This window comes from Dasypus novemcinctus, chromosome 17, assembly GCF_030445035.2.
Source record: "Dasypus novemcinctus isolate mDasNov1 chromosome 17, mDasNov1.1.hap2, whole genome shotgun sequence".
Taxonomy (NCBI): domain Eukaryota; kingdom Metazoa; phylum Chordata; class Mammalia; order Cingulata; family Dasypodidae; genus Dasypus; species Dasypus novemcinctus.
This window is the reverse complement of record NC_080689.1, coordinates 79,915,679-79,930,773: the sequence shown is the minus strand read 5'-3', so window position 1 is coordinate 79,930,773 and position 15,095 is coordinate 79,915,679. Positions and strand designations below refer to the sequence as shown.

The 15,095-nt window shown below is 42.8% G+C and overlaps 1 protein-coding gene across 2 annotated transcripts in view; it reads right to left on the bottom strand.

Moving 5' to 3' along the window:
• Positions 1–15,095, bottom strand: part of PTCD3 (pentatricopeptide repeat domain 3) — a 30,400-nt gene that overhangs the window by 6,622 nt on the left and 8,683 nt on the right. For both annotated transcript variants that reach the window (XR_011646205.1, XM_004465706.5), the window contains exons 4-14: positions 13,404–13,449; positions 10,690–10,758; positions 10,131–10,235; positions 7,891–8,014; positions 7,197–7,312; positions 5,559–5,629; positions 3,936–4,023; positions 3,484–3,544; positions 3,144–3,226; positions 2,348–2,492; positions 1,740–1,790 (exon numbers count right to left, since the gene is read on the bottom strand). Coding sequence is in view for 1 of the 2 variants with exons in the window: in XM_004465706.5 (XP_004465763.2) it covers positions 1,740–1,790; positions 2,348–2,492; positions 3,144–3,226; positions 3,484–3,544; positions 3,936–4,023; positions 5,559–5,629; positions 7,197–7,312; positions 7,891–8,014; positions 10,131–10,235; positions 10,690–10,758; positions 13,404–13,449 (959 nt within the window). In the remaining variant the exon portion in view is untranslated. The remainder of the gene's footprint in view (positions 1–1,739; positions 1,791–2,347; positions 2,493–3,143; positions 3,227–3,483; positions 3,545–3,935; positions 4,024–5,558; positions 5,630–7,196; positions 7,313–7,890; positions 8,015–10,130; positions 10,236–10,689; positions 10,759–13,403; positions 13,450–15,095) is intronic.

Below are 15,095 nucleotides of genomic sequence, written 5' to 3'. Positions count from 1 at the left end.
CCCCGTGCCCTCCTAAGGCAGGGCAGAGCCAGGCAGGGCAGAGTTCCTGAGCAGGACTGAGCGCGCTCTGGGGTGCAGGTCTGTGAGGCCCGGGACAGTCCCAGGGCGCTGTCCATATCTTCAACCAGGGACACTTCCCTCCCTTCTCAGTCTCTGCACAAGAGGCTTGACTTCCTTGGGAGTGGGGAACACACTACACCTGCATACCCAGACAAGCGAACACATTTTCTGGCAGTAAATCCTCTGTGTTCCTTCTAAGTACCATCAAGGAAACTTAAGGACGTAGGTAGAGTCCTTTAAAATCGTATGAAGAAAATATTAAAAATAACTACGTAAATAAACAATCACATGAGCTGAGTATCACAGGTCAGAAGCTTCACCTCCAGTATTCCCAGAACAGACTAGCTGCCTGTATTCCCACCCCTATCTTGCCCACACACGTAATAAATAATAAGGCTAATTCCTAAATTGTCAGTGCATCTGACTTTGAGCCAATTTATATATCTAAGACAAACACACACCCCCCTCCCTTCACCCCCCCACCCCAAACTCAGTTACGGCTATTATGAAATATAAGCACCACCGACTTAGGTTGGCAACTGAAACAGGGATGCAACACCGCACACGGGAATGGCATATGCTTGAGTCAGAAATACTAGTTCCACTACAATCTCACCTATGCTGAGTAAAATTCTGGAGAATAGTTATCATGGAAATGGTTTACCTGTTTCCAAATAAACTTACCAAATAAGGATGGAGGTGGTTTTTATAAAATTAGCCTTCCAAACCAGAAAGCAGCAAGTTTTTCTTTGTTGTCTTTATAATCTAACTCAGGATCCTCACTTCTGAACTCAGGGGTTCTTTACCAGGCCAGTGGCAAACGAGTCAGAACCAACAGGCTGCGTGCCTCCCAGGCATGGTATAAGCACCTGCTTAATCAATTTAACCACTACAACCCTGCTGGTGCTACTCAGGCAGCATCCATTCCTAGCTGACACTGCTAACGGCACAGCTGGAGTTTCAACTCGGTGTGCCTTGCTCCAAAGCCCATTCATCAGAGCGCAGCTCCAACAAGGACTGACGAACCGCAAAGGGGACAAATGAAGTCTCAAGGCTCCCTGCTCCCACACAGCCTTAAAATAAAGACAACGCCACTGAAACAGCATGGGCCACTTTCTGCAGCAACGGGGAAGCTCTAAGCCTGCACCTGCGTCCCTGAAGATGGTGCTGCTAACCACACGTGCTAAGCACTACTGTGACGGGGGAGTTTCGGTTAACTGTAATTAACTTAATCGAATGTGGCTAGTGGCTACTGTATTGGATAGCACGACTCTGGAGAGCACAAGGTGCTCCAAACTGAAATACCTTCTGCCCATTTCTGTCTGTCACCAACACTGCTCATACTTTCCGTGTCCACCTCTCCAGCTCAAGCTGTTTATCACCAACAAGGCTACTACCTTCAAGAATAACTTACTTGTTGATACGGGAGAAGGGGGTGTGGGGAGTGGGGCATATGGGAAACTCCTATATTTTTAATGTAACATTTTGTATGATCTATGTATCTTTTAAAAATAAAAAAAAATTTTAAAAAAAAGAATAACTTATTGCTCAAGCCATAAATAATGTTAATTTGTGAACTCTACTCTAAATTCATATGCAGAGAAGGAATCTCCAACAATTACTCAAACTCAAGGGATCTGGTCAATTTTCTACATGAGATAATATAAGATCATACATACCACGTTGATAAAACAGCTGAATAATATAGTGATACGTTGCAAGCGAGGGTTCTCAAATTACCAGGCGGATGGAAAAAATGAGAAGTAAGTCAGAACAAACCTATCCAAAATATAGCTTACTGCAGCATTAGAAACATTTTGGCATTTATGCAAAAGATTCACTTCTATTCCTTTGAACAAAGACATTTTCCAGCTTATAGGATTAATGTAAAGGTGAAAAAAGTTATTGCTAAAGATTGCATTACTTTTAGACAAAGTCTAAAAACCCACTACGAAAACATTATAGCTAATGTACTATGATTCAGCATTTAAGAACATTAAAGCATGTTCAAGTGAATTGACTCCTAAAACCTACAATTTTCTGAAAAATATAACACACTAATATAAATTTGGGTTCAAATACCTAACACTAAAATAGTAACAAAACTTGCTGTAAGAACACGAAGATGATAAAGGGGGTCCTGTCACATAACTGAGTGTGCCACCTGTGGAAATGGCCCAGACAGCACAGTAAACAGCGAACGAGAGCCAGGCAGCCTCTGCTCAGCTTGCCTGGGCCTGCACCCTCGGCTCAGCCCCCACCCTCATCTTCAAGAGCACACCCTCACCGATCCCGACTGCTCTCATTTCCTGCAGGGTCTGTAAGGCTGGCAGCTTTCCCAGGGTATGAAGTCTACGGAGGCATTTCAGTATGGTATTAAAGGTCTGCAGATTTGGTTTCACCTTCTGTGCGACCATGTGCTTCAGCAGCTCCTAGGTGAATCAAAACAGGGACCATTTTTGTGCCCAGGTAGATATTCTGCCCAACAGAATCCTATCTCACAGATAACATAAAGAAAAAATTGGCTTTCTGCCCTGTCTAAAAGGTTAATAAATACCTCCCTAATTTAGGAACTGTTACTAGTTACAGGACCAGGGCTCCTGCCTTGAAAGCCCTTCCGAGCCTCCGGTCGGGCCAGCCACCTGCACTTGACTGACGTGTGCCCGTGTCTGCCCCTCCACCTGCTGAGTCTTCCAGGAAGAGGCTCAAGCAAAGTAACAAACTAGAGTGGATTCTGTGTTTCTGCTTTTGCAAATGATCAGTAAGAAGTAAAAAACACTAAGTACAAAGTAAGAATCAATCCACTGATATTACTTTACAATAAACATGTTATTTTTGAAATGAAAACTAATATGAAAAAATAAGTGAATAAAGCAACCCAGCTCTTCCTGAACTCCAGTGGAAGGCTCTATTCCCACACAGCAGATGCAATTACTGGAAGGACAGCAGCCAAGGCAGGCTCCCTGAGCGCGGCGAGCGCGTGACGGCCGTGTGTGCTCAACGAATGCTGTTCTCCCTCATCGTTTATTTCTAGTAAACATAGCCAAGGCCTAGTAGGGGACAAAATAAAGGCGCCCCCTTACCTGCATGTTCTTCCACTTTTCCTCACATTTCTCATTCATCAGTGACTCTGCTTCAATCAATGCACTGAAGGTATACACATCAGCTATAAGAGAACAAATCTATTTTAACAAAATTTGAGGTTAAAGATTTACTCCTAAATGGCTCTGTGTAAGGCAAAGTGGTCATATGCAGGGTTTCCCGAGGCTGTTACACATCTACAAACTGGGAAACCAGGCTCCTGCTTCAATCTCCAAACCATAGGTGAAGACGGAAAGCGGGCCGAGGACTGAGAAAAGACGAAGATTTTCACGCAGATTTTTCAAAGAAGAGCAGAGAGAGGGCTTCTCAAAACACACTTACCAGTAAGTCTGTTGTTCAATAATTCAGTGTATAAGTTTAATGCCTGTGTATTAGCACGGTGCTGGATGAGGGAAAGGATAAAAATAAAGCATCATCAAATCCATTCACTTAAGAAATATATGCCCATCAATTATTACAGGGTTTGGGAATTCAGCTGTCAGACCAGACCAGATCCCTATTCTCATGAAGCACATACAGTTGCCTCCTACCCCTCGCCCAAAGGGACATCTGGAGATGTTTTGGGTTGTCACAACTGGGAAGTGTTACTAATTTCCAGTGGGTAGAGGCCAGAGAGATACTAAACATCCTACAATGTGCAGGACAGCTCCTCACCATCCCCATCAAATTATCGGGCCCCAAATGTCAATAGTGCCAAGATCAAAAAACCTGCTTTACTGGAAATAAGAAAACACCAAGATAAATATTAAAAATATAAAATGAAATAAATCTACCTTCACCATTCCTCGAATCATGGTGCAGTAAGAATGCGCATTTTTCTCTGGCATTAGAGCAAAGATCCTCTCAGCATTGTTGTTTGCTCTAGACATAAGAAAGCAAGTGTGAACCAGGGAACACTGGGAAAGCCAGTAAGAGCTACCACCAGCTACTGAGTTTACAATGGTTCAGGCCCCGTTAAACATATTAGTTCGTTTTAAAAATGGGAAAACTCAAGGCTCAAAAACCGCATGCCCAAGGCTATGCAATAAAGCGGCAGAACAAGCACTGAAAAGCAATTTTATGAAAAATAATATATACCAATGATATTAAAAAACAAAAAAACAACTATAAAACAAGGTATCCTCCTTCAAGTTTCAAAAATAATTCCCCCAAGGCATCTACCAACAACTGGTTTCTTCTACATCTTCAGTCATATTCAAGTCCCTTCCTTAAAAACACATAAATAGTACCATGTTATATGAATTATTCTACACCTTGATTTCTCCCTTAATATGTTTAAAAATCAGACAGAACTAGGATTTGAGCCAAGTTTTACTCCTAAGCCCATAGTCTTAACCACTATGCTAAATTATTCAAATCGACCTTAAGGAAGCTTTATTTATTTTTGTTGTTGTTAAATGTCTCTATTTTTACTTTTTTTCCTAGAGTTTATTGCTTTAACATTCACATTTAATTATGATCCTTCTGGAATTGGTTTTTTTTTAAGGAAATTTTTGTCTTTTTAAAAGATGCATATATCACAAAAAATGTTACATTAAAAAATATAAGAGGTTTCCATATATTCCAACCCCCTCCCCCACTCCTCCCACATCAACAACCTCTTTCATCATTGCCGACATTCACTGCATTTGGTGGATATATTTTGGAGCACTGCTGCACCACATGGACTATAGTTTACATTGTAGTTTACACTCTCCCCCAGTCCATTCAGTGCGTTATGGCAGGATATATACTGTCCTGCATCTGTCCCTGCAATATCATTCAGGACAACTACAAGTCCCGAAAATGCTCCATATCACACCTCTTCTTCCCTCCCTGCCCTCAGCAACTCCTGTGGCCACTGTCTCCACATCAATGATACAATTTGGTTTCATATATTAAAAGTAGCTTTCCTTCTCCAGATATTCACATGAAGTATTTTAGAGGCTTCTACTCAGTTAAGTTAAATTCTCGAATTTGGTTCAGAATTTGCTGAAATAAGACAGTAGTCTTAATTTAGCACTACATTCCAACATATGTATATTTTTTATAGGAACAAAATGTATCAAATCTTCAGAGTGAAAGGTGACCTAGAGGTATATATTGCAAAGTAGCATTACTGGTGAAACTATCAATGGCCCATACGATGTGACGGTTACACTGCGTTAAGTGGAAAATAGAAACATTAAGTACCAACCTCTGAAGAGAGCCATATACAGCTAGGTGGAGGTGAAGACCTCGTGAAAAAAAGGTGCTAATGCATATAAATACACATTTTGGCATTTATACTGCACACGGAACACAAACTATATTCCAGAACATCACAGGTTTACATCCTTTTTGAATGGTGAAGAGACATACTCGATACACTTTACTTAATAAACTACAATATAAGCTTCTAATTCTGTGTGACATACTTCCAAGCAACTCTAAGTTGATGACCATCCCTCTTCCAAGGTTTCTCAGTATTTTCCTCTGTGGCTGCTTCCTGAAGTGAATCAACAGAAATAACACAAAAGTTAAGACAACCAGGAAATGCACTGCCACAGTCAGACCATTCAAAATCAGGAAGGCATAGGGACTTGAGAAAAGTAAAGGGAATACAGATCCAGGGAAGGCAGAGGAAGGAAGTCCAGGGAATGTGTGTGCTTATCCGTGCTAACTTAAGGGTAAAGCAGCTACTTCTCAGATGAAAAGCCAAGCTGGACCTTAATGAGGCTGGCTATAAACGATGACCTGGAGAAGCAAGGAAGCCAGTGTCCCGTTACAGCCTGGCCCAGAGAGGGAAGCTGGAAAATCCACCAGCCTTCGGTGTCCTCAGAGGCAGGAAACTCAGAAAGATGGCTGGCTTGAGCCATAAAGAAATACTGTTCATTATCTGGGTAAGAGCAAGAGGGGTAACATATCTGGGCAGAGAATCCAGTTCGTGTCTTGATGAGACAATTTTCCAACTGTTTTAAGTACTACACTGACTTAACACAAGCTAAGATTTTTTTTAGGGAGTAAGTCTTGCCCTGTATTATAAACCTAGCATATGGCATATGCAGAGCAGGAAAGCTTGGCTGGTATTGCCCAGTTCAGTGATGGCCCTGTACCCTGCTGCCTCAGGTAGTGGGACTGAGGGGCAGAGGGCCAGCTAGGCCCATGGATACGGTGAAAGGCAGGATGTGCCTGCACCCCAATGCTTGTGCCTTTCATAAGACTTAGCTACTCTGAATACACATAATCCCGCATTTAGCGCAGAAATATCAGAAAAGGCATCAATGGAAAGAAAAAGACCCATAATCCCATCACCTGGACAGAAACACTTAATGACTTATGCATGTGAATAAACTTTTTACAAAAAATGGAATAGACTGTTTGCTGGGTGCAGCCTGTTTTCCCACTTATAAACACATGGCGAACCTTTCCAACCCAAACTGACTGACACTGGTGTTCTCAATGGCCACGCGCCATTCTACCACCATGAGGTAATAGACCCATCATTAGACAGCTACGCTGTTGCCAACATCTTTGCAATTACAAACACAAATGCTCTGTTATGAAAAGCCTCACATGTCCATCTTTGGTCACCCAAACCAGGGGTTTCCTAGCTAGAAGTAGCGGGAAGTAAAGCTGCCTGGGCAGAGACCAGCCATGACGGTTCTGCACCCCCAGGCTGGCGTGCTCACTCCTCCGACTGTGTGTGTTTGAATTTCTGAGGTGGCCCAGGCCAGGGAACCCATCCCTGTGCATTATACTCAGTGTCAACGATGTGGCTTGGGCGGGGTGGATGCTGTCCAAACATTTCTGGCCAAAGCTTTGCCTGCACATGGCAGGCAAGGGCAAAATATTTTTGAAGGGCACCAGAGTTAAAAAAAAAAAAAAAAAAAAAAGGTTTAAATGCCTTTCTCCCTCCTGTACCCACCACCCCACATTCAAGGCTACTGAAGCACATGTCAGTTTAAGCGTCTTGTGATATGGCCTAAGAACCCACCTCATTCTGAGGTATTACTCAAAATGAAATTTAAAAATCTATACTAGAAATTTCTTTAAGAACGTTAGAAGGCCATTACCGATTCTTCTGATTGTTCAGTTTGTTGAAACTGATAATCCACCGGGGGTTCTTGGTCACCATAGTAACATAATAAATCCAAAAGACTATTACTTGTTTCCAGAGATACAGTGCTTCCTGGGGGTGGAAGGAAAAAATGAAACCTTAAGCTCATTAATTAAAATTCTTCACTTTTCCAATTAGCTGATGCTTTCTGGCTACATATTTGGTATGATCTACCACTTGAGCAATTAATGAGTATGAACTCAAAGTTGGCTCAAAAATGAAAATGAGGCACACAGAGACACAATCTACCACTTACCGTGTGGTCTTACCTAAAAGATTAACACATAAAAAAATGAAGTTTGACCAGGTGCTCATATTTAATATACTCCTATCCCCAGAGAAACTCGGTTGCCCACGGTTTTAACTATCATCTCCAACCTGAACACTGCAAACAACCACCGCTCAGTCCCTCGGGCTCAGTTCCGGTTTCACAAATGCAAGCAGAAGTATTCCAATAGGCCCTTGTTGAAATGCTTGCCTAGAGGAATACTAGCTTAAAGGGTCCAACTATAGCAGCCTTTAAAAAACTGTTGCCCAAAACACTACGTAAAACAACAGTACTTGAACTTTGATTCAAAATTATCTACATCACATCAATGCAACCCATCTTTCAAAGCTCACTTTCCTAGTGTCTTTAACTGAATTTGTACCTGCTTGCAAGAGCTGATCAAACATGTCCACTGAAGCTTTGACTTTCTTGAGCTTGATTCGTTCCTTCAGGGCAGCTTCACTTACCTCTTCAATTTGAGGTTCAAAGTACTCGGGCATTAAACACTAGAAAAACAAGATGGCCAAAGCTACTACAAAGAGGTAAAGGCGAAAGGATAACTGACTAGGATGAAGTTTGTTTTTTTAAAAACACTTTTACCCACTACACATCAACATAAACTACAATGTTCCAATTTACATTTCATGCAGCAAATCATGGTTAGGTTTATCACACAGGTTTTTGTAGGGAATCTAACCAGAGAATACCAATACAAACAAACCCAAAACCAAACAAAAAAAAAAACCTCTCCAGTCTCCAAAACAAGATGGTTTTACCTGGGGAGAAGAGTTTAAAGGACATCAAACATAAAATTTACATCCCTATCTGAACAACCCTATTTCCAAAAAAATTTCCCATTTTCAAACTGAACTCAATATTCTTCTGCTAAAACCACTCTTCCCACACAAGGGAACCAAGAGTGTCTACAATTGCAAGCAGGAGACTCACATCCATAAGTCATGTGGGATCTAAGCCCCCTCTCAATTTAGAGGTGGAGTGGACATCGCCATCCCAGGGTACACAGTACGGAATAATGCAAGGTGAGTTGGAGTGGACTTGCTGGTATTCTACTACAGAACTGTTGTGACTCTAGCAATGGAAGAGATCTGTGTATCACTAATGTGGAGACGGTGGCCACAGAAGTTGCTGAGGGCAGGAAGAGGGAGGAAGAGGTGTGATATGGGGCATTTTCAGAACTTGGGAGTTGTCCTGAATGATACTGCAGGGACAGGTACAAGACACTGTATATCCTGCCATAACCCACTGGATGGACTGGGGGAGAGTGTGAACTACAATGTAAACTATGGTCCATGTGGTGCAGCAGTGCTCCAAAATGTAGTCACCAATTGCAATGAATGTGCCACAATGATGAAAGGGGATGGTGATGTGGGAGGAGCGGTGGGGGGTGGGGAATGGGGTATATGGGAACCTCTTATGATTTTTAATGTAACATTTTGTGTGATTTATTTATCTTTAAAAAAAAAAAGACAATTAAAAAATAAATTAATTTTTTAAAATGACAACAACAAAAAACCACCCTCAATCTTGTTTAAAGGTGTCAGAGTTCACCCAGTTTCCAAAGGCAGAAACCTTTCATCGTTGATGCCTTCTTATAATCTAAACACATAATACCACCAAGGTAGGCTGACTTTACCTCATTCACTAGTTTACCTGAGTAGTTACTGAACACGACACTTCATGCCGAGGCTAGGCATTGGGGATGCAGAGAGGAGGGGCAGTCTCTACCTTCAAGGCTCCCACAATCAAATGGCGACGACAGATTAGGAAATAACCACAGCACGGTGGGAATGGAATGCCGTGTAAGAGGAAGGGGATGTGTGGTGGTGCCCGCTGTGGAGGTGGGCTACCCACCAAAGGCCTCACAGCAGAAGTGGCCCTTGAGCTAAGTGTAAGCACAGAAGAGTAACTGGGAGTCAAAATCACAGAGGGGAAAGGGTCTGCCAATCACTGACCGTTCCGCCATGGCCACTGTTCAGGCCTTTGATATTCTGACCCACACAACTGCACTGGTTTTCTAGTTGGCTGGTCAGCAGAAGTTACAGCTTGAGAAGCAGGGTGGGTGTGTTTAGGTGCGGACGTCTGGGGGAAGCAGGGGAAATGGAGGGGAGTGGAGCACTTTTGGAGAGGATGCCTCAGGAGAGTAAGGGAATACGTCCTGCTCCCCACCATACTGACGACATAAAGCACGACACCCACCCACAGCAGGCACTGCTGAAATACTGCCACGACTAGAGGAGAGGCAGGAAGAAGAGCGCGTGGGGCTCAAAGCAGAGGGGCCGGGGTTTGGCAGACACGAGCATGCTGCCAGGACAGAGAGACCGTGACTGTGTGCACAGCCCTAGAGAGACACCAGTGCTAGTGTCACAACAGAAAATCAGCAGGCATGGCCATGCAGACTCAAGAACTGCGTCGCAGAAGCCAAAGGGGCAAATGGCAGGATGGGAGTTTTAAAAGGTTAGCACTGTGAGCAAAGGTAGGGCCACACACTCAAAGGTGTTTCACCCAGTGCTGAGAGCATTCAAACAGTTACTCAATCATGAGCATTAAAGCTCGACTTAACTTATTCAGCACTTTCGGAAAATTACCATTACCTCTCCTTACCGGTATATGAGGTTCAGCTATGTCCTTTTGAAAATACTTTGGATGCGAATTAATAATAAATCTTGCTGCATTCTCTCCAGATTTCTTTGCCAATAAAAACGATTGCTATATAAGGAAAAAGCAGATTAGATATAATTTGGTATTTACATGTACTTCAGACTCAAAAGAGAATGAAGTTTCACCCTCAGCAAGAATTACTATTCTCCCCACAAGAAAAATTAACTCAAATTATACTGGGTATCCACCTCTCCTACTGAGAGTAATGGAAAAATTTCAGATCATGTCTTATATACAACTTGAGGTATATGAAAATTATGTGTTTAAACTGAGTGGGTCATTCCAGTGAGAAAGAGCTCTATTAAAAAAACAAAACCAAACACCTCTCCACAGCCAATCTCTTTAAAAACATAAAGGCAGTAGAGGATTCAGAAATCTGTAATAGTATCTTTAACAGTATGTGTAAGCTTTTCAAAGGTTTTACAACTGAACATATGCAGTTTTGTACCCAAACCCAGTGAGATAAAACACAGTAGTAGAAAAATTACATGAAAACACTCACAGATTCCAGAAATGATGATGGTATGAGGTAAGGATCATCTTGAAATGCGTAAGGGGTAGCTGTGATATCCTGTGGAAAAGACAGTCTCTTTGGTTAGCTAGATTTTTATTAAAAGGACCATGTAAGTTTTATTGATCAAAATTCTGTAAAATAACTATATGCTTAACATACTTGCAGACATACAAGAGGAGGGGGAATGGAGAAATGGAGAGATACACACACTAATACCTATACTGTACTCTCAGCTCTGCAAGACCTGGCTATAATTTTACATGTTTAAAGCAAACAATGGCTCAAGCCCCCCGTGGGTGGTTCTTAAGGTCTCAATCTTGCCAACACAGGGACTACTATTTTAAACGCTTGGTAAGGAGCCCCTGAGTCAGTTCTGGCACCAGTTTCCTGGACTACAGTTTCTTTCAAAGCGCTACCACGATCTACTCCATGCTCAACTTCATCTAGGAGGATACAACTGGACCCTCGTCAGGAGCACCTTCTCCTGGGTTCTGTTGCCCGAGGTTCTAAGTAGAATCTTGAGCAAAATCAGCTCTGCAGCACCACCTGGGGCCATGCTTAAAACTGCCCAGAAATTACTTCCTTTTTCCCTCACCTCTCCCTCTGAACCCTCTTTCCTGGACCTTCTGGAACCTCTGTTCATAGTGAAACTCACCCTCTTTTACCTCCTTTCACTGTACCCCTGATGGCATGTTGGACTGACCGGGACTCTGCCAAGGGCAGAGCTCGCCTGCAGGTCTCGGGATTCAGCCACTCAGACCTGGGCCCTGGGCAGCGTTGCTTCTGCCTACCCGGCCATCCTTTTAAGCCCTCTCCCTCCACTCTCCTCAACCTGAGGCTCATTTCCTCTGGTCCCACCAAGACGCATGGCTTCATAAAGGAAAGCCAGAAAGCAACTTGAGGTTAGTTGCCTCCAACACTCCAATTACACCACCATGTTCTGCCAGTTCTGTTCTCCTTAGGGGATACCCTACCACTCCATCCTTTCTATCCCAACTGCCACTGCCTCGGCTCAGGGCAGTTCTCATTCATCCAATCAGGAAATATTTAATGAGCACCTAATATGCACCAGGCATTATTCTAGCTACTAGGGAGAGACGGGGCAAAAATCCCTGCCCCCTCATAGTTTACTACCTAGTCTGAAATAAACATTTAGGAAATAAAATGTTAAGAATAATAAAATACATAGCTAATTAAAAGGAGGCAACTGCTACACAGAAAAATGAAATAGAGAAAGGGATAAGGAAGTATCAAAAAAGAGAGCCCCAATTTTTAATGGACTAGTCAGGGAAGGACTCACCGAAGAGGTAATAATAAGCAAAATCTTGAAAGATGAGGGGGCAAGCTACGTGGCCAGTGAAGGGAGAGCAAACATGAAAGCCCGAGGCAAGCTTGGGGCTGCCGAGACTGAGCAGCAGGCAGGAGGTCGGTGTGGCCAGAGCAGAGCCAGCAAAGGCAGCCGGAGGACGTGGGCACCGTCCGCGCAGGACCTCGGAGCCCTGGCACGGACTTTGCTCCAGGACAACAAACGGAAGGCACTCACACCTGGCGACTCCCCTGGGGAGCCCTTTCCCAGTGCTCCTGCGACAGTCCAGGCCTTGCCTGCCACCAAGCTCCCCATTTGACCTTTCAGTCCTCTCCTTACCAACTACACAAGGACTGAGCCTATCTAAATTCTATAACCCAGCTCAGAGCTTGGTTAAGCACTGCTGATGACAAACAAATAAATGGCTACCCCTGGGATCTTTCACAATGGGGATTAAACGTAGGGCTTTATACATGGGAAGCAGGTGCTCAACCACTGAGCTACTGCTGTTTCCTACCTCTGACCTTAAGGGCCAAAAAACCCTGATAAATCAGGTACTTCTATGACCTGAAGGTGGCCCTGAGCCATGTCATAAGAACAATCTCACACCCTATCTCTGTAGTTTACAGCTCAGACACCTAGTTAGGGGTAAGTGAGCTGTGAAAAAATCTCAATGCCTTCCATGTGGGGAGATGCAGTACTCAAAACCCTTCCTCAGAAACTGCACCCAACACCCTGTAAGTTTAACATCTACAACAGAAAAACAGTTCTTGATATTTGTGATTATAGCCTTGGGCACGGTTAGTATCCAGATATTGTGGCAGGAGAAAGCAATTAATTATTTTATACATTTTCTCTAGAGCTAATGTTAAAAAGTAGTTTCTCATTAATGAAAAATACAACCAAACATAAAGCTCTATTTCTGATGCATTTATCAAGGTTTCAGTATATTTATCAGACTATAATATAAATCTATTCCTGAACTGCCAACAGAGCCGATTATCAACACGAAAAAGAAAACAAGATAGCAGGAGTACTAATAAAATGGTTATTTACTGTGCATTGCCCCTTGTGCCAGGCACGTCCTATACCCTTTTACAACTCATTTAATTCTCACGAGAATAGTGGTGTTATAATTAATCCCCTTTTGAAATGAGGAAACAAAAATGAGATACAAAAATAACTTGCCTAAGGTCACAGTTAGTGCTCGACTATAAAGCTCTTAACGAACGTATTCTTGCCAGCACCGCAGGTACATATTTCTCAGTGCTGGTCCATGGACCACCGGTTTTATGGCCATCACACTGGAACCACCCCAGCAACATGCATTTCAACACGTTCTTTAGGTGATCGAAGACCACCAACATGGTTCAAAAACCACCCAAATCCTACTCACCCGGTGCACTGTGGATGCAAGTGCCTGAAGAACTGCCAACTTATCCCTAAGGATGAGAATTACAAGTTAACAAAAGATGAATAAAAGAAATTCAAGTCTTAACTAGAGCCAATTCTCACCCTGCAAGATCACTGGAGTAATGAGAGTCAGGGCAGAAAATAAGAAAACTGCCCAGTTCTTCCACTTAAACGTGGTTAGCACACATTCCTGTTAGGCTTTACCTACCTCTCTGACCTGGTCCCAACATCTCTGCCCAAGGCTAATGATTCCCACCCTCACCTCATAAAACTATGGATTTTATTGTGGCTTTCTAGACATCTCTCTCTCTGTTGTACGAACTGGTCTCTCCTAATTTCCTAATTCCAGCTATATGAGACCAAGCCCCATACTCTACTCTGGACCTCCTGAATCAAAACCTCCAAGAGCCACAGAGAACGGCCACGTGCATTCTTACTGAACTCCCAGGTGATTCTGATACACTCTCCTGGTTTAGCACCCGTCAACCATATAGAACTTTTACCCCAGGGGTTCTTAACCAGGGTCCATGAGTGTGAATTGAAGAAAAACAAAACAAAAAAAAACCACTTATCTTTATTTTCCCTGACCTCCAAATGCTGCATGTTGTAGCAGATATTATCAATAAATTCCAAAAGGAAATATTGGATTATGTTGGTAAACTGGTCTTTTCCTCTGGGCAAATTAGATTATATTGGATCCAGAGGTTAACTTGATTACTTGTGCCAGCAAGGTGCTAAGTCCCTGCCCTTGGTGTGTGGAGACTCACAGATAAAAGGCATGGCAAAGGACAGAGTTGGGGGGGGTTTAATGTTGGAGTTTGATGCTGAAGTCTTAAGCTGGAGGCCTGGGAAGTAAGCATACAGAGGAGAATGGTTGTGAGGAAAGAGATGCCAGCCTCAGGAAGAGAGGAACCCTGGCAGACGTCAGCAGCCATCATGCTTTAATACATGGGAGGAGACTTTGGTGAGAGAAGTAACCTATGCTTTATGGCCTGGTATCTGTAAGCTCCTACTCCAAATAAATGCCCTTTATAAAAACCAACAGTCTTCTGATATTTTGCATTAACACCTCTTCGGCTGGCTAATACATATATCATAAAACGATCTGCTGCTACATGCTGAGAAGGGGTCCATGGTTTTCACCTGATGGCAAAGGGATCAATGGAACAAAAAAGGTTAAGAACCCTTCTACATTGAGCACTTCAGGCCAGCGGTCCACTGCACCTGGAGTGGGGACCTCCACTGCTGGGAAAGGACGTTTCACTGGAGTAAGTGACCAGCAAGAGAGGTTTTTACTCCAATTTTAGAGTTAACGTGTTTCACGTCTAAAAGGGAAGTATTTATAGTAAATTTAATAAACCAAAGGTATTCTTTTAAAGAAAGTTTACAATATAGCATTCCTGAGAATGTAAGTCACCTAAAAAAACAAAGACTATAAAAGGAAATTTTATTCTACACTGAAACCAAGTATTTCTCTGATGTACATCATCACCATTGGGTTTTCTACCTTTTTTTTTTTTTTTTTTAAGATTTATTTCTTTTTTCCCACCCCCACATTATAGGCTCATCTTTTTAGGAAGCACCAGGAACAAACTGGGACCTCCCATGTGTGATCTGAATCACAGGCTTAAGAGATGCTTCATCTTTAAAATCAAGAAATAGGACCTTGTAGCCC